General features: G+C 39.6%; 1 protein-coding gene across 1 annotated transcript; it reads right to left on the reverse strand.

The window, feature by feature from the left end:
- Positions 1–1,701: 1,701 nt before the first annotated feature.
- chrnb4 (cholinergic receptor, nicotinic, beta 4 (neuronal)) lies at positions 1,702–16,319 on the reverse strand. Its single transcript, XM_036584910.1, has 6 exons — positions 16,148–16,319; positions 8,811–8,956; positions 6,904–6,948; positions 6,553–6,662; positions 4,236–5,301; positions 1,702–2,341 (listed from the first exon to the last, which is right to left on the reverse strand). The coding sequence occupies exons 1-6, from the start codon at positions 16,194–16,196 to the stop codon at positions 2,168–2,170; spliced, it is 1,590 nt and encodes a 529-aa protein (XP_036440803.1). The 5' UTR covers positions 16,197–16,319; the 3' UTR covers positions 1,702–2,167.
- Positions 16,320–20,151: the final 3,832 nt, after the last annotated feature.

A 20,151-nucleotide genomic window follows, 5' to 3' on the forward strand; every position in this document is an offset into this window, starting at 1 on the left:
CCCTACAGCACTGACAGTTAGTCAATTGAAGGATACAGCTGCAGTGGTATTTACAGTGATACTGTAAATGGAAGTAAATTGAAAAACAAAGCTAAACAGCCCTGGACTCAGCAGAGCAGGCGGATACATCACGTTTTAAATTAGAGGCCTCGCAAAAGAAGCTTTGCAGTCGGCAGAATATTCAACGAGCCAACTCAGCACTCTGTACCAGGAGTATTTAGCGAGAGAGAGAGAGAGAGAGAGAGAGAGAGAGAGAGAGAGAGAGAGAGAGAGATATTTGTGCTTTGCACAGTGTCCAGCAGGAGGCATGCTTAGTGAGGACATCCCTTTGTGGTTCATGTTGCTTTTGAGCTCTTTGCTCAGTTATGGAAAAAATGTCCCAGTATGTAGATTCAGAACCTTTTCTTTAAGTATCCAGGCATAATAATTCACGAAAACATCCAGATCAATAACATTGTGTTCACTATGTTCTTCATATTTTGTTACCCTTGCACTGATAACACTAATTTACTTTTACAATAAAACCATAATATTGTTAGTTAACTATGCCAGTAATTGTAGAAAACTCATTAGTTAAGTAGACAAACTAAAGCAGCTGACATATGCCTTTATTATACAAGCAGCTTGCATGACATTTTAAAGGACACACTAACAAGATTTACGAGGGCTAAATATGTGACCTATACTCTCCTGGCAAATGAAATTAATATGACATGTCAAAACAAAATTCATGGCAACCAGGGGCACATAGTTAATCAGAGGTAAACACTGCAAGTCAATGCAATTTTCACTTTTATTAGATATTATTTTTGCCACATGGGAAGGGAGTGGTTGCAGGATGTAATGCTGTTTAGGCTCCATATGGCCGACAGTGAAGAGAGCAACTGTCAAACTTTAAAGACCAAGGCTGTGATTCATCCAGGATTATTCACTGGTTTGTAGGGCTGAAATAATATTTGCAGATGAGCGGTGGCCTTGTTTCAGCATGGATTCTCCTGATTTAATACTATAATTTTGAAGCACCAGTGGCTGCCCATTTCAGGTAACATTACGTGGATGGTTGATACAGTCTGGCTCATTAATGATCAGAACTCAATGGGTGAGATGCATTCTTAATAAAGTTAATTTTCCAAAGGAGGTTCTTTGGAGTGATACCATAAAAGAACCACTGTGGGTTCCTGAACGAAATAGATGCACTGGGTGGTTGTTTACAGAACATGTGTTGTAAATTAGATGTATAAATACAGTGCAAAAGTCAGAGACCTCCTTTGATTTATTTAATATCCAGTCAAGTAATGTAAAATTTTAATTTTACAAGAGATATAAAATGATCCACTTGCATAAGTTAGGGGAAAGTCAAAGGAAAATAATTGAAAAAAACAGGAGTTTCCAAAACTGGAGTTCAAAAATTATTAAAATATATAGACAATATATGACTCCTACCAACCAAGACCTGGTACACCACCATCAGATAAACTGTATTTAAAGCTTTTATTCTTGAGAGAGAGAAGAAATCAAGCTTCATTCTTGCTTCAGATCTGTTTCTTATTCTGTCCATTCGTCCACTGTGAGAAGACAGCTCAATGCTGAAAGGATGTCTAGCTGTCAAGAAGCCCCTACTGAGAAAAAGACAGACAACAAAGAAGAAATTTTGCAAAAAAAGCCAGTGGTGTTCTTAGAACAACTGACTGACCACCCCAGAGTCCAGACCACAACATCATTGAAACTGAACAACTGAAAATGCAGCCGAGGCTGAGCTTTGGAGGTGTGAAAAAAAAACTGAAAACAAATCCCCTTGAAAGAATGGAAGCTGCAATGAAGGCGAAGTGTTGACACACACAATTATGAAAAATTAATAACTTGTACTTAATGGCCATTTTGGCTGGCTGTGGTGTCTGACTTTGGCACAGTACTGTACAAGCGTGAGGAACCTGCAAGAACATAATGTGAAGGTTTTTCACCAATTAAACATTTATTTTCTCTCTCCTTAGAATCATATGTCCAGCCAAGAACCAATTAGGAACCTGTATTATTAAGAGTGGGGTTTATATGAATAGACCTTCTCACAGTATCACAGTACAGTTTTTTATGGGGGGGGGGTGTTTAGAGCTGGTATGGCACTGGAGCCTTTTGGTTTTGTTTCAGGGGATCCACACCCCTACATTCTTTACATCCCATCCCGCCTGGAAGACTCAGCACTCGAGTGCTGGACAGGGATGATCTGGTTCTGGAAAAGCGGCTGGAGGAAGAGCCCAAGCGTGCCCACCACGCACACAATCACAAAGATCCACAGAAACATCCGATCTACGACCATGGCGACGTACTTCCAGTCCTCAATCACCTACAGAAGAACCAAGAAGAACATTACATTACTGTAACCTGTTAGAAAGTCGAAGAGGAGTAGAGGGAATGAAGCATGGAGCAAGATGAAAAATAGCAGAGTGAAAATGAGCCTGAGCAAAATAAAGGCTATTGACCCCATAACCCTTCCGCCTGACTGCTGTCCTATGCAGTTTCTGAAGGCCACCATTAGTCAACCGTGGATGCCCTCCTCCTATATTGATTTATTTAAGAAAACAATCAATGGCTCTGACACAGTGGTTTGGCTTTAATGTAGTTCTTATCACCTCTTGTTCTCATCTCTGCTCTCTAAGTGTTTCCCTACTGGCAACATGTAACAAGAGGAATGTCCAGTTAATGTGTCAGTCAGTGAGCTCCCAAACCAAACACTTTGTTGGCATGTTGAAGGACATGTGCTTATGATGCTGAAGAAAAGAGGTTGAAAGACCCCTAAGAGCATTTAAAGAGCTCCTAAAAAGTATTTTCCATTGCCCTGGAAACATGGATCTACGTTTTATTTAATACATAGCAATATTCTTAAAGGTGATCATTCAGTCAAAAATAAACCTTACATAGTTTTCCCCTTACTGCAAATGTAGTCAATTGCCAAAGACATGTTTGGGGTCTAAAGTATGCTGTTATCTATACTGTTATGTATAAAACATACTGTTACCTAAAAAAATTGACAAAAATATTAACAAAAACATGAGAGTTTAAGATGGATGCTTACTGTTGTTTTTTTCAGTTATGAGACATACTTTAATACATTTAAACATAACATTATCACAGTATAACAGACCCCCTGATTTCTCACTGCTAAAAAAAAAGTCTGCCATTACATGTAAAATATTAAATATTTATTGTAATTCATCTTATGCTCTCATAACACAGGATGAGCTGCTAGCAAGCAATGAGGAGTGAAAGGGAACAGCTGGGAATTACATTTTATGCCTACTGTGGAATTGGCTTAAATACATGAAAGTGACTGCCAAAACTGCAATTATCATGGCAACGTTTACATGGTTGCATGATGCCATTGGTCACCTAACATCACAGTTTTAACCAACTCTGCAACAGAGCATGAAATGATGCTTTTTTTTAAATGCCAGAATGTAAACACAGCACCATCCTGCTAGGCTGTTTTTGCAGATTGTGGGAACATAAATGAGCTGTGCTAGTTTTTTTTGCCATAAGGTGCTACGTACCTTGCGATACTGAGCTAGGTAAGCAGTTAAGCTGACCATGGTAAAGGAAACAAGGTTCAATAGTGCTAAACATAAAGATAAAAAAAATGTAGTTTCCCCCCATTCACCCCAGGCATCTGGCACTAGTAATGTAAAAGGTAGGTTAATTTGTCATTATCCACTGTAATATGATGTCAGTTGTTACAATAACACAGTTATGGTAGCTACAATGAAAGTGGCTAGTTGATGGTTCACCATAGTGTCTCTTGTACATAATGCTTCCTAGCTGGCCCCTGTAAACTACCAACCCCCCATATGAAATTCTGGCAAAGACCCCGGTATCAGATAACACTTAAGCAAGTCTATTTGAAATTACTTAACAATTTGACATGATTTCAGGCATGTGTGTGATGCAATTGAAGCAATTTAAGCATGCAGTTTGCATGATGCTAATAGCTGGGATATAAGCTTCAATTACTTGTCAGTTGGTAATGACCAGCCTGGTGCTGATCACCAGTGACCATCAGTTCAAAAATCACAAGTGCAAAAATCAAGAAGCAAACTTCAGACGTCAAACATGTCTTGGCAGATCGATTACATTTGAAGTACGTTTTTAGGCCAAAGCATTGCTTTCATGCTGCATCGGGACTAGAACAGCTAGCCTGATAGTCTGCTAACGGAGTAAATATTGAATAATGAGACATCACTTACACTCTGATCATCGTCATTTCCCATCATGTGGTCAGCCACATAGCGAACCCCATCCACTGCCTCTTGAACGTCAGCCCCCCAGTCCAAGCCCACCCTTCCCGCCCTCAGGTCCTGGGTCGAGGTGTGACCATTGGGCAGAAACTCTGTGGGCCGCAGGTCCCCCTTCCTGGAGCCACGGCTGAATCCGAACGGTGCACTCTTTCCATAAAAGTGTCCCGGTGAGGAGAGAGCAGAAGCTGAGGAAGCAGCGAGTAAGGCGGAGGCGGAAGAGGAGATGGTTGACTTGCGTGAAGTTCCATAACCCAGGCCGAGCAGGGCCCTGCGATCCTGGAGACGCCTCTGCTGCCGCAGCCTCTGCCGGGCTGAGCTCCTGTGAGGCCTCCGCATGAAAAGTAATGTGGGGAGTTTGTCCAGGAAGACCAGCTTCACCCAGTTGGGCATGGTGTGTGTGCTCGGGGAGCGGTGGTGGACGTTGAGTACGCACACACTTGTGATGATGGAGAACGTCACCAAGACCATGGTGAACATCAGATACTTCCCAATTAACGGGACATCCAAGGAAGTAGGTGGGACAATTTTGGAGATCAGTAAGAGGAAGACAGTAAGGGCCAGAAGAACAGAGATACAAAGGGTCATCTTCTCCCCGCAGTCCGATGGTAGGTAAAACACCAGGATGGCCAGTGATGTGATAAGCACACAGGGGATGATGAGGTTGATGGTGTAGAAAAGCGGCTTTCGTTTGATGATAAAGTCGTACGTCAGATCCACATAGGTTGGATCCTGAGGGTTGACTGTCCTTCTCCCTGGAAGAGACAGAATGTCCCACTCTCCACTAGGAGTGAAGTCATCCATGATGGCCATCTCAGACAGTAAGACCAGGTCTATCTCTGTGTGGTCATAAGTCCAGGAGCGGAACTTCAGTGTGCAGTTCTGCTGGTCGAAAGGGAAGTGCTTGACCTCGATCTTGCAGGCACTCTTGTAGATGGCAGGAGGGAGCCAAGCAATGCTACCATTAAACAGGACGATAGCATTGGTGAAGACTGTCACCTCATAAGTGCCATCAGCGCTGAAAAAAGAACAGAGGTATGTAATGGCACTCTCGTAAATAGTGTTGTAGTACTTGAGTTTGGTGATGGTCTCAAAACATTGAATGAATGGTCCTAGAATTAAATGGCCTCAATCTTGGGATAGGAAGGACTTTTCCAGAGACTAGCCAAATTTACTCCCTCTTTACCTGCAGTCATTGGTTACTATACTTTTTTGCCATCATTACTTAATTTACTCAGTATCCAATCAGTGACCATCAGTATTATTGCATCCAAAACATAGAATGAAGAGTACCAAGAGGACTAAGATTGCTTGATAATACAATTTCTTGGTATATATCATGTATAGAGAACATTAAATGAACTGCAAAAAAAATTTCGGCATATGCTCGCTTCGTGTAACATATGTAGATGAATGAATTTTTAGGAGTCTTGCCCAAGGACTCTTCTTGATAATGTTGGGTGTGCTTGCTGGCGGGGGGGGGCAACTGAATTCTAGTCTGCCTTATGGGGGGGGGGCGGCGGTCAGAGGTGTTACCTATTACACTATACCACCAAAGTTGCCCCTCACCCCAAACATAGGTGATCACCCGAGACGTTTGATATCCAAAGTTTGCTTCTTTAGTTTTGCACTGGAGCTACAAAACTAATATAATAGAACAATTTTAGGCAGCATAGACTCCCATTACTTGTAAGCCACATTAACCTTGTTGCTCCACTGCAAAACTAATGAAGCAAATTTTAGTCTTGGTTTTACCGACTTCCGGTCTCAGTATTGACTCTGCTACTATGAAGTCTTGGTCTTGAATCTGACTTGATTTGTTGAGGTCTCAGTCTTGACCTGGTCTTGCTTCTAATGGTATTGACTGCAACACTAGATGTAGAATATTATTTCTTATCACAGCCCTTAACCCTTAGAAGTCACTGAATGCAGGTGCAACTATCTATGTAATGAAATATATAATTGAGTAATTATATTAACATATTATAGCAAGCAACAAGAATAATGCTAGATCTCTAAGGAGTAATAAATATTAGATCTGTAAACTTTAGCTATATTACTACAAACATGTTAAAATTAATTATTTACTTGCATTTCTTTCTTAAATATCTCACCCATTATGACTCACTCTAGTGTGTATGATGCATTATGAATGTGAGCATTGCTCAAGTGAACAGTCTATGCATTATGTATAAGACTCTGCTTCACTCTTCTGTAAAGAATACCTATCAAAAGTATCACCTGAATGCCCCATGTGCACTTCACTTACTTATTGTATAGAACAATATCAGGTAGCCAGATGTGTCTGGAAGGAATTCGGAGCTTGTCGATGCCCTCGTAGTCTGACGGGTCCCACGACAGTCTGTAATCATTCCAGTTCTGAGAAAAGAATATTCCAATTGTCATTAGAATCCAGGTCGTGTTGAAATAATGGTGTCCCAGTAGCCAGATGATACTCAATTACACACTTCATTATCATTTTAATGAGTGGTTGTGAGTGGGACTGGTTGCTGCTCTGCTGTTGGAGAAGGATGTCTATGGGTAAATTCAAGTTCAAGGGCAAGGACGCTGGAGCTGTATTGGTGATAACTGCCTTTTTTATTGGACTATTCATGCTTACCTGCTTGAGCCACACGTTGGTCGTCATGATTTGCTCCCGTTCATTCTGTGGAAATAGGATATTAGATACACACACACAAAAGGTCATTCACATGTTACATTATAAGCAATTAAATCAAACAACATAATGTTACATAACATTATGTTATTCAACCTACACCACTGTGCAAAAATCACTTTATTTTATTTCTGGGCAAAACGGCAAATAAGTATACATTATTCATGTTTCAGCACCAGGAAAAAACAACAACGTTTATTTAATAAAGAAAAAAGTCACAGAAGCCTCAACAGCTAAATATAATATCATTTTTTTAGTATTTAATGTGTCCAACCTTTGCCTTTATTACAGCTTCCATTGTTTTCAGGAGATTTGATTTCAGTTTTTTTGAGGAAATCTGCAGGGATATTTTTCAGTCTTAGAAGTTGGTTGCATTTTCTGCTTCTCATGACCCAAATAATCCAAACACATCCAGTAATATTGAGGTCTCTAGGGTGGTTAGTCCGTTGTTCTTTGTTTGATTTGCAAACATTTTTTGGTCCATTTCCTTTTCTTAGTATGGGCTTCTTGACAGAAGACCCATATCGTTTGAGTTCTCCTCTCACAGTGGAAGTTTAAAATAAAGTTGTGTTTTTTTTTTCCACTAGCTAGAGTGGAGCTACATTTTTTTCCTCTCTCTCAAAGATGAATGCTTAAATACTGTGGATCTCCTCAAAAATATCTCCTGAAAAATTGTAACTGGAACTTAATGGTTGTATTAATTGGAAATTGAATAAATGTAGGGTGGTCTCTGCCTTTTGCACTGCACTGTATTTATTTTTCTACTTATTTAAGTATGTTTATCCAGTAAACTGATTCTTTTTTTAGATTAAAACAAGCAAAATGATCTCCTAATTGAACAAGAAAAGTCTTTTGAACAAACATCTCAAAATGCTGAATAATCTTATGATGTTCGTAGAATAATTTTGAGAAATATTTGGTTCATTTACTAGATTTAGAATAACTTTACTTCAAGATATTGTTCTTTGCAGTGATTTCAACAGTCACACTGATATTTTTCCATTATGAAATGTTCTTTCAGTCTAACAGAAATAGGCCTGCGCCATTGCAAGCTGTATATACTACATACGGCTTGTATGAAGTGAGATGAACATATAGCCAATCTGCACCCAGGCGTAACAGACAGCACAACACACTATATACTGCCCGACTTTATGATTTCAATTACCAGATGGGAAGAGGACAGTAAGGGCTCATAAAATGGGATATATACATATATGTCTGCGTGCAGCTTCTGAATGCTATGACCCTGTAAATCATTGTGGGTTCTCAACACCATCTCAACACTAACTTTATAGCTATTACAGATATTGCTAACTGAAGTCTTACTGTAGGACTGTAGGTACATTTCTATGAGATTATTTCCATACTTCCTGGGCGTTTTGGGACATTTATTCTTCTAACTTAAGGTTTAAAAAGTAAGCAGTCAGCATGTTTTTATCATAATTGGAACAGAATATTCTTATTGGAGCTCACAAGAAAAGCCTCACACTTGTCCCTATGGAAATCACAGGAAATTGAACTGAATTGGACTGATATTGACTGAATTGAATTGAATTGAATTAAACAAATAACTGAGTTGAAACAGAATGCGTGAATATTTGGGAATTATCTCTATCACTGCAGAAGCAGCTGTGGTACTGCTGGAAAAAAACAAAATCTGTGCCATTTTTCTTTCAGACATTTGTAAATATTGTAAATATAGTGAACTCATCCTACTTTAAAATCCTCTAACACGGTAGAAACCCTGAGTTCTCATTAGCTCTCTGTCTGAGTGACTTTAAGCATAGCACTGAACTGAGTGGGTGTTGTTCAGTTTCAGGTTCTCAGTTGTCAGAGTTTCTCCTCACCACGCTGATGAGCTGTGCCAGAGAGACCTGCAGCTTCACCGTGACTCTCTCGGTCCTGTTGAGAGCCGGCCGGATCAGCTTGTTATAACGGTCCTTTCCCAGGAGCCAGTTCATCAGCCGCTCTTCAGAGTCTGCACAGATGCCACCTGCACAGGTAAAGCACACGAGATATATCAGGGGTGGGTAGCTACATTTACTCAGTTACATGAACCTAAGACAAATGTGAGGCATTTGTACTTTTCCAAATGACAATACAAATGAAAAAACATCTACACAAATATATTTATGAAGAATTGAATTCTACTTCATACTGAGTTACATTTTAGTCATTCACATTTTTTAATTACATTCTGTTACGTTGGTGACAACATATGTACCTCCAACTTTGGAGCTTCATCTTTTCATTTTAGCCCAACAGAATCCCAGAAAGAAAGAAAAGCACTTAACACCCTTCACTTCCTATGAAATCGCTCTGTTGTTGGTTTTCACGACTTTTCTCTCATTAATATTACTTAACAAAAGCATGTAAGTCAGTGAAACAGAGTCAGTTGTTGTTTAAATGAAAATAAGTGAGTTGTCAGATTTACGTAAGTCTTTGTTTGATCAATGTACTTGTTTCCCTATTGGCTCCTGGCATCATCCATTTCCATTTGCATTTTCTTTTATTTGTTTCATTCACTCTCTTTGTGTCATCTTTTCCCCTGGCCTACCTTTTGTTGTGTGTGCATCTTTCTTATACTTCACAGTGAACTGCCTAGCCTACACTGTTGCTGGCTGTGAGTGTAAGTTACCATATAACTTACTGCTGAGCTTAATTTCCCAACAGGTCTGTATCACAGTAACAATATAATGAAATTATGGAGATCTAAGGTAAACCTATTAACTTAAGGTACTTTTTCTACATATTGCTACGCTGAGTATCGTGAAAGCTACTTAACACAGTTCTGTGGAGCCATGTTACATTTTTAAGTAAATCCAAGATTTCATTTTAGGTAATACATAAAAAAAATGTACATATATATATATATATATATATATATATATGTATATATATATATATATATATATATTATAAGCTAATTAACACTGTGGAGACTGTACTAAGATTTTAATGAGTTACCCTGTACTGTTTATGACTCGCTACTTTTGTACTTCTACTCAAGCTGTTTTTGGATACTTTTGCTTTTGAGTTGTTATATCACTCTAATGCAGTAACACTTTTCCTTGAGTATGGTTTTGACATACTCAGTCTATTTTTGTTGAATATTACATTCCATTGTTCTTTCCATGGTCACAAACCGTGCATGTAGTATAGAATAGGGAGCAGTAACAGCACAAAAGATCATTTACATATACTGCCAGTAGCTTTCTCAAACAATGTATTGAGGATGAGGAGAGGTTGTTGCTTAAAATGCATCAATATGGCGGTAAATAACCAAATTCTGTCCTGTAATTGCTGTGCTGCAAGTAGCCTCCTGCTTTACTGTGACTTTACTAAAAACTCTTGACTTTGTTGTCTGTCAGTAATAAGTGAAGATGTTTGCCACTTATCCAATGGACTTGCGTTTAACATTTCACACCTTGGATGAGTGGCAAAGCATTTTCAAGTTAACACAAGTACAGTTGATTTACTAATACTGGACAATTCAGTGACCTGAATGACTAAGAAGTGTCATAGATTTCTTGTTTTTTCCGCTACAGTCTCTGCAAGTCCGTGTTGGTCTAATGTCTTCCATACTTCCTCCGCCTGTCCAGATATCAGTAGCATGGAGCATGTTTTATTACCCTGCTAAGAGACTTGTTGCTGACTCTGCAGCCTCTCTACCTTACAGCAGGATCTGTTCCTGAATCCACAATCAGCTAGCAAACTTAAAATGCTTGGCAGAAGAGGAAGAGGAACAGCCAGCAGCACCACAGAGAACATAAGTAAAGAATCTTTTGATATTTTTAATGTAGGTGTAGTCTTTATTACCACAATTGGACATTATAATTGTAATATAAATAATATCATAAATCCACATACAACAGCTGTTTTAGTGAAAACAGAAGAAGAAATATCTCCTGTGATACAGATTGAATACTGATTGTTCTATTAGAAACCACTCCCTTGTAGCGCCACACCCTCAAAATTATGATCCTTCAAGGGTTCTTTAGCAAAGAAAATGGTTCTGTATAGAACCATCAAGACTCAAAGAACCCTTTGCATGATTTAAAGGATTATTTGCATCATAAAAGCGTTCTTCAGATTGGTTGAGCATGTGCCGTACATGGTTTTATACAGAACCTGTCTGAAAAGCGTTCTTTATCACACCCAAAAGGGTTCTTCTATTATTACAAGCTTGATATTGTAACAATATTTTTATTTAAGAGTGCTCCATGTTGAGGCTGTAGCTCATCTGTTGATGCACAGTTTGCCATCCTCTAGTCCTTCATCAGTGCTAAGATCCTCATCAATGTCCAGTATTTTTGGATGTTGGACCACTCTCAACTATGAGTATTCCCAAGGCAAAGAAAAAAAAAAACAACTAAGGACAGTTCAAGGGAGAAAATGTTCTGAAGGAGCCATACATTCAGAAGGAAACAAACAACAGATCCACATTTCACATCTAATCATTTACACACTTAGAAATAAAGGTTCTGTGCAGGTGCATTTTTCGTTCACCAAGGTACAAACAATGTAAATGTTTCCTCAAAGGTACAACAGTGGTTTTAAGGTCCAATTGTGCACCTTAAATAAGTTTTTCCAGGTGAAAAGTACGTATTTGTACCTTTTCGTAACCTAATTTTTTTAAAACAGAACAATAAAATAAAAAGCCTGGAGACGAGACAGGGTGTATGAAGTCAATACAACTTAGAAAATATCATTTCAGTGGATTATGGTACAATTATGTTCCCTGACTAAATGTACTGAGATGTACCCTTGAGGGTCCCACCCCAGTGACAAGAAGGGCACTGCCCCAGTGACAGTTTACTACCTTTATTTCTGAGAGTGTAGGAAACATATGTCCAATAATGCAGCCAGTACAAAGAGATGCATGCAAACCCTCCTGTGTTAATTGATGTAGCCTTTTATACCAGCCGTGCGCAGCAGGCAGCAGTGCACATTAAGTTTACTTTCACTTTAAACAAATAGAAATAAATGCAAAAAGTAGTAGGTTTAGTGGGGCATGATGATTGGCTAGTGGGGCACTGCCCACTAAATGACCCTCTGACAACAGGCCTGACACCCATATAGTGGAGCTTTAAGGCAGATGGCCAGTGAGTGGAAGTACAAGGTAGATGTTTCTAATAAAGTAGATAGTGGGAAAGTGTATGTTTTCTTCCTATGAAATAATTTTGACATTAAAAGTGTCACACTTCCGGGTTCTCCTCCCTTGCCTAATACTCTCCAGGACTCCAATTCCCATGATTCCAATCCTGATGATGTCACTCCTTCCACCAATCACACACAGCTTCCTCGTTCTCAGTCACCTGAGTATTAATGCAATTCACCTGTGTTTGTTTGTCCCAGGCTTTAAGTAGTTTCTGGTTTGTTCTCATTGTGAGGTATTGCCCTTCACTGGACTACTGAGTGTTTTTCTACTGGTTTTCTGACTTGTGTATTGGACCCTTTGCCTGTTTTTTGGATATTGTGTTTTTGTGTTTGCCCTTTTGCTCTGGTCGCTTTTGCATTTTGTATCTTCTGGTTTTTTGACTTTTTGCAAGGCTTTTGGATTCTGATTTTGGATTTGCCCTGAAACTGTCTGACCATCTTACTGTCTCTCATTAAACCACTTCCTTTTTAAGATCCGCGAGCGTCTTTCTGTGCTTGTGCAGCATTACAAAAAGTTACTTTCAGGATGCTGTGTTCTGAATTGTTCTAGTGAAAGCCTGTAATAGGTGTAAAACTCTTGCATGTTGTTACAGAAATGATTTCTTAAAAAATTCTACATTGAAAAGTTCTTTAGGGAACCAAAAGTAATCATCCTATGGTATCCATATACAATGAGCCCCTATATTTAAGAGTGTACTCCAAAGTTTGGGCCTATGCTGCACTTCTCTCTGAGGACCTATTGCTAAGGCATTGTGTGGATATAGAACATACGGATGTATCATTTGGATCTTGGGTGTCTAATTGTGAATAATTGATATAAATGTGCAGGGCTGCTGTTTAACATTTCTTTAATTAGTGACTCCCGTGGCTGAGCTGTAAGCTTCCCCTTTGCAACGCTGAGTGGAAGAAATGCAGAACACAGACAAATGAACTGGAAGCCTACACTAATAGATGGCAGAGGCTTGATTCAAACAGATGGTGAGCACCTCCTGCAGAAACATGGTGAGAGCAGCAGTATACACTTGATGGTCACAGATCAGTGGAAGAGGAGCAAACTTTTTTTTCCTTTAAGAAGTTCCTCACTTTGGATTAACAAGTCCTGGGATGCTAACCATATATAAGCAAACAGCTAACATTTTGCCAGTGATACATTCAGAAACTTTGCTTTTGCCGCCTTTAACTCTTTAAAATTGCCCCTTCTGAGTAGTTTGTGCATGCATGTCGAAATGGATTTGCATGTGGAACTGGAGTTTTCTGTCTGCTGTTTTCTATTGCTACACAAATGCCAATCCTGCCTTTAGTAGGCACTGGGTCAGTCTGCATGCACTGCACTGTTCAAAAGTCAAAGTACAACATTCATTTATTTAACTTCCAGTCAAAACATCTAGTAAGAACATGTTAGTCATTTTTCAGGAGATGTTTCTGAGGTCATTAGATATGAGATAATCCACTTGCATAAGGAAGGAGAAAGTCAAAGGAAAACAAGTTAAGGAAAAGGCGTTTTCAAAACTGGAGTTCAAAAAATTATTAAAAGATTTAGAGAAAATGAGACTCCTAACAACTGTGCAAGACCTGATAGACCACCAAAACTGTCCCCATCAGATGAACAGCACATAAAGCTTTCATCTTTGAGAGGGAGGAGAAATTCTAGCGCCACTCTGGCTTCAGATTGGAAAAAATCCACAGGTGTTTCTGTCCATCCTTATATTTTGAGTCTGAAAGGATGTTTAGCTGTCAGGAAGCCTCACTGAGAAGGAACATAGACCAAATAGACAAACATTCGCGAATCAAACATCAGAAGCTGCTGCTGTTCTCAGAACAATGGACTGACCACCCCAAAGTCCAGACCTCAACATCATGGAGTATGAGATTACTTGGATTCTGAGAAGCAGGAAAAGCAACGAACGTCTAAGGCTGAACTTTGGAGGTGTGAAAAAATGTCTCTACAAATATCTTTGAAAGACTCATTGGCCATTTGACTGTAAAATAAATAAATGATCACATGGTCACTGACTTTGCACAGTACTGTAAAAAGTCCAGGCTGTATTCATATAGTCTCCTGAAGCAGCCACAGGTTTGGGACCAGTTGCCTGTAGTCTTTCATTATCTATAGCCTCCTTGAACCTGGCCCAAAGCTGATATGAATTCCTTTTGTCAGTAACTTGGCTGTGGTTCCTCATAATGCAGTGAGTTTTGAACAACTCTCCATAGCAGATGGCCTATTGTCAAAGCACCAGGACATGCATGTCAAACAGCACTTTGCTTATCCAGAGGGGGACAAAGCACAGCGTGAAGGCAGGACTACAAATTAGACATCAGCTCTTTTGTGTTGTCCAGTTTATGTGCACTTGGCTCAAGGTGTAATGACTGAAAGTAATCAGCTTACAAGATGTTACTGTATTGACAGTGACTGACTGAGTGATTGGTAATGCACACTCGCAGTTCCTTATATAGTGAGTTACCAGTATACCTACCATTATCTACACAGCAGTGACACCAACATTGCAGTGGTATGGTAGTGTATCAGCATTGTTTTGAAGCACCTCAGTGTCACTTCTGGGTTGATCTGTCAGCCAATAATATCCAGCCAAGAGTAGTTCATCCAGGTGAAGGACTATATGATCACTAACATAAATCGTCCATTGATAAAAATGAGCAACATTCTCTAACTTTACGTCTAACAAGGTAAATCTAATAAAGTGAAATGTGTATAAAAACCAACTGCTGTGTCTGTTACAATCATTCTAGTACACAAACTACCATGCCACCAGCATATCAGTGTCACTGTTGTCCTAGAGTGATCCCCCACCCAAATAATATCTGGTTACTGGTGGTCCTATGGCAGTGTTTTTCCACTGATGGACACAGTATAGTGTTTATTGATTAAGATGAGCAACATTCTCTTACTTTACATCCAACACAGTACATCTATTAAAGTGAACACTGTCTAAAAACCAACTGTGCCATGCCTGTTACAATCATTCTAGTACACAAACTACCATGCCACCAGCATGTCAGTGTCACTGTTGTGCTTGAATGATCCTCCACCCAAATAATATCTGGTGGTCCTACGGACACAGTAGAGTGGGGTTATAAACTGTGCAGCTACAGTCCGTTAATGTAAACCTACAATGTGCATCTATATGATAGATGTTTGCTATAAAATGACCGATCAATGTAGGTAGGTGGGTGTTGTTAATAAACTGGCAACAAGCCTGAATCAGAACCAAGCAGTCCAAAGCTCTAGCCGAGGCCTACAGAAAGTTAAAGAGCCCCTACAAACTGTTCTAGCAGTCTGGCTCCTAGTTACACATTGTATCCCTACCACGCCAACAAAAACAAATCTTTTCATCTGCATAGTCTCAAAATCTGAAATGAACCAATTGTGTTAAGCATGACTGACAAGATCTACAGAAACTCTTGACAAAAAAAATATTTGTGGGTCTTTTAAAACGCAGCAAGGTACCCAGTTGTGGGAGGGATTCAATGATTTAGGCTGTCTAGGAGTTTGAAAAGGCCCCCACACAAAGACTTGACTGGTGTAAAGTGAAGAGGCAAAGTGTGGACCATTCAGCTCACCCAGAGAGTGATGGCCTTGTTTTAAATATTTCAGACTAGGCCGCAGTCACTGGTTTGTTCAGCATGGATGTAAAATGTTATTTAGTGAAAACAGGAGCTAATTATACAAAACATACCCCCCATCCCACAGATGATAGTGGGCAATTTATTAAATTCACTAATCACTAAGACCAGCAACCCATGAAATCCACACGTTTGCATGAAACCTAGTGCAACACCATCAATTCACACTCTTGAAATGCACGCCATAGTTTGTAAATCAGTACATTCGTAATTCAGTTGTAGTTAATGATCTAAAACAGTTCAATGTAAACATAGTTAAACGAAAAACCGTTTTAAAGTCCACTCGCTCTGCCTTCCTCTCGCTCACATTCATTCAACCCAGCTACGAACTTTAGCAGAGTGTAGAGCGCGTGAAGACGAGCACCGAGCTGACTTTACTCACTCTGAATGAGGCTGAAGGCGTAAACGAGGGTGGCCAGAGTCCGTCTCATGCTCGCGCTGTCCCTCCCATCACGCTGAGCGCAGTGCCGTGGCGAGCCGCGCGTAAAAGCGCAGTGTGAGTGTCCGGAGGGGAAAGTGTGTGTGGTGGTGGAGCAGCAGCTGTGTGTGGCTGGTGGGACCCGGTGCACGCGCGCTGCTGCTAGTGCTGCTGCTGCCGCTCCCCCTCCCCTAAAGCCACCTTAACACTCCCTCTCAGCCCGGGAGACACCGCAGCCAGCGCGTGTTTCAGGACCAGATTTGCTCTTGTTCTGCTTTTCTGTTAGACTTTCTGTTAAACAAGGTGCTGATGACTCTTTACTTTGGTCTTCTCCACAATTGTGTGCTAAAGGACACTGAAGCTACAGTTTATTATTTTTTTTATTTTATTTTATTTTTGGTTCACACTATTTTGGACACTGTTTGATAACACAAACTGCCCTTCATGTTGGGTGAATTTGATGAACATTTTATCTATCTATCTATCTATCTATCTATCTATCTATCTATCTATCTATCTAATTAATTAAAGACGGTGGCTTTATAAGATTATAAAGTCTTATAAGATTGTTAAGAGTTATAAGATTGCTATTAATTAATTATTTCTTGATTTATGATACCCTACAGAGCCCTGCTGGCGACATCCTGTGTGACCACAAGTTAGTAAGGCATGGGAACGAGATAATTCATTCGTGGCCATGACTTAATAGGCGTGGGAACGAGATCCTAATGACTTAGTAAGGCATGATCCCCTTCCCACGCCTTACTAAGTGGTGGCCACGACTCGATTATCTCATTCCCGTGCCTTACTAAGTCACGGCCACGCATTAGGATCTCATTCCCACGCCTTACTAAGTCATGACCACACATTAGGATCTCATTCCCATGCCTTACTAAGTCACGGCCACGCATTAGGATCTCATTCCCACGCGTTACTAAGTCATGGCCACGCATTAGGATCTCATTCCCATGCCAGGGAAATTCCACTGTTTGAAAAGTCTGAATGATTCAGTCATTCAGATGTAAACAAAGTTAATCAGAGGGATCTGATGTAAAAATAAATTAAAGGCATTATATGCTGTAGATGTCTGGTTCCTATCAACACCACTGCGAACAATTCTGCCTCTAATATTCACCAGACAGGTGTGTTTTAAAGCACTCTGAATAACTTTGTTTACATCTTAACAATTTAGGTAGGCAAAACTTTACAAAAATTGGTCGTATACCCCTTTTTAAGTCATTTGGTCAGTTAAATCAGTGCTCTTTGTCTCTGGGCCATAAGTGAATGTCCACAGTAGCCTACTCTGAACTAACAAACAGCTTCAGTGTAGATGTAACACTTTCAGTGTTCATATAAATCCAGCTGGACACAAATGAACAGTGTGAGTGGACTTTGCTGCGTCATGATCATCGACATAGTTAAAGTGATGAACTCTGTGTGTCTTCAGAGTCATTTAACAGTTAGTGGTAACGGGTGGTGGAGGGGTCATGAAGGGGTCAGTGTATTCTGAGTGACCAATACTCATAACATACATCCTGTTTTCCCTCTGGGTCAGTCTCCCATTAGGTTCTCTTCTCTCTCTCTCTCTCTTTCTCTCTCTCTCTCTCTCTGCTCCTATCTATCTTCCAGCTTCTTTCTATCTATCTATCTATCTATCTATCTATCTATCTATCTACCTATCTATCTATCTATCTATCTATATATATATATATATATATATATATATATATGTGTATATATATATATATATATATATATATATATATATGTATGTATATATATATATATATTTCTTCCAGCTCCTTCTTTCTTTCTTTCTTTCTTTCTTTCTTTCTTTCTTTCTGTCTTACTATTCTCGTTTCCTCTAATGTACTCTATAATTCATCAGTTTAGTATTCTCCAGCTCACCTCCGTATCAAATTCCTCTCAAACCGTGACACGCTTTAACACACTTCCTCCCCCTCGCTGTTTCTCTTCTCCACGGCAACCCAGCGAAACTCTCAGCACCTCTACTCATATAATCACAGCTAATTATCTCCTCTCCCCGGCTCCTGCTGCGCCTCTCTGCTCTGCATTACGCTCGCTCTGTCCCCCCGATGAGCATGATAATTCACCCAGCTCCGGGTTACACTGAGGACACTCCCAAGGTCCAGCCTGTGATGGATAAGGGTGCTTTCTGGAGCAAAGAGATTTACACAGCTCATGTCCAGCCTGGTCTGGGTCAGTTGTAATCTCACAGAGACAGATTTGGCACTTAACCACATCTTTAAAGAAGAGGCTCTATCGTGGGTCAGGATCGAAGAGCAAGATGTGAACATTCATTTAGAATTATTTCAAGCAAGAAACTGAGGAACTAACACTCAGAAAGAGGAAGGCATCCTCCTTTCAGCCGCACCAGATAGTGCTGTTAAGACACAAGCTTGCATGGAATATTAAACAAAGGTAATCAGATCCTGTAGTGGAAAGATCTGGGAGATAAACCAGCGAGTACATTAAAGTCTGTCCAAGATGTTCTGGACCACTGACTGTGTTAGACATTTACAGCATGTTAGATATAAAAATATGAGTCTACATAAGTGTAATAAAAGCATAAATCCTGTTTAGAACATCAGGAATCAGAATTGGATCTTGGATTTCCTATAGTGACAGAAGCTGTCGACGTCTTTCAGCTTATTTCTTCATATTTACTGATATCAGATGTAGGAGTTTCAGTTCGGTTCATTTTCTGTTGATGGATTAAAATGAGCTTGTCTACTTGATTTTTTGCTCTTACAAATTCACCAAGCATTAAAGGGCCCACATCCTACTGTATTCTTATATTTTTTTATTTCCTGAAAATCTGCCTACAATGTTTGTGTGGGTTTATAAACAAAAAAAGGCATAATTTGTTTTTGCCTGACCATTTTCCATACTTTCTTTATCCATTTTACTTAAAAAAGGCTGTTCTTGTTCTTTACAACTGACATATGTAAATGGCCTCTGTTCTAACTGGCTCATTGTAAAAGCAGTTCAGGCTGAAATATTAGTAAGTTAGTAACTAATAACTTTCGTGTGATGAACTGCCATATTGTTACTGATTTTAGTTTTGTTCAAGTTCAGTTTTAGTTTTATTTTTGTCCCCTACCCCAAAAAGCCCCCACTTCCATGCAAAATAAGGCATCCATGATGGTGCCTCCATTTTTTTATTTATTGCTTTGTGTAATTAGTCCTGCCACCAGGCCTGCTCCAAAGTGGTCAACCTGGTCATTTTTATATTGTTTTACATGCAGGGGTGCTGATAAGAACTCGGGGCCTTTGCCTCACCTCATTTCCTTTATCCGAAACTGAAACCCTAGTCATAATATTAAAATATGCCAATTTTTTATAACCCTACTCTTTATCAATATGCTGTTCACTATTGGCCAATTTTTTTTTAATGTTGCTTCTCAACAGCATTGCATCTTGGCTGTCAAAGCAGAATTCTGTAATGAACTGTTTCTGTTTAGTACAGGACAGATACATTACTCAGAGCTCTCTAAAATCTCCGCAAAACACACTTTCATTTTATCCAGCCATAGATCATAAAATGGAGTTGTGTCATTATGGAGAGATTCTGGTTTTATTACTGTGATATGTCCGACTACTTTACCCAGGCTGAAAGATAGAAGATGAGGCTTTAGAGCATGTAAGACACCACTTTCTGCTTCTCTTTAAGATTAAAATGACAATTTTTTAACAACAGCATTCCTGAATTATGAGGGAAAAACCACAAAATACTGTAAAACTGCAGTAGGACACGGTTTTATTTACACAGCTCTGTCACATCATTTCCATTTTACAACTGCGATTACTGTAGCATAAGTTTGTTTTCTATTAACAGCTGCTATACAGCTTGATAATCCACTTTTACCTCCAGTCAAGTCCAGATCATCCCATGGCTTTTATGGGCACGTTTAGGAGGTCCTAAGCCGCTAGTGGCCCCCCGCAGG

This window comes from Colossoma macropomum, unplaced genomic scaffold, assembly GCF_904425465.1.
Source record: "Colossoma macropomum unplaced genomic scaffold, Colossoma_macropomum, whole genome shotgun sequence".
NCBI classification, from domain to species: Eukaryota; Metazoa; Chordata; class Actinopteri; order Characiformes; family Serrasalmidae; genus Colossoma; species Colossoma macropomum.

Coding starts and splice junctions, on each gene's coding strand:
- chrnb4 (XM_036584910.1), bottom strand. CDS start 16,196: ATGAGACGGACTCTGGCCACCCTCGTTTACGCCTTCAGCCTCATTCAG. Junction 6,949..8,810: donor TGGCACAGCTCATCAGCGTG/GTGAGGAGAAAC, acceptor CTATTTCCACAG/AATGAACGGGAGCAAATCAT. Junction 2,342..4,235: donor GAAATGACGATGATCAGAGT/GTAAGTGATGTC, acceptor GTTCTTCTGTAG/GTGATTGAGGACTGGAAGTA.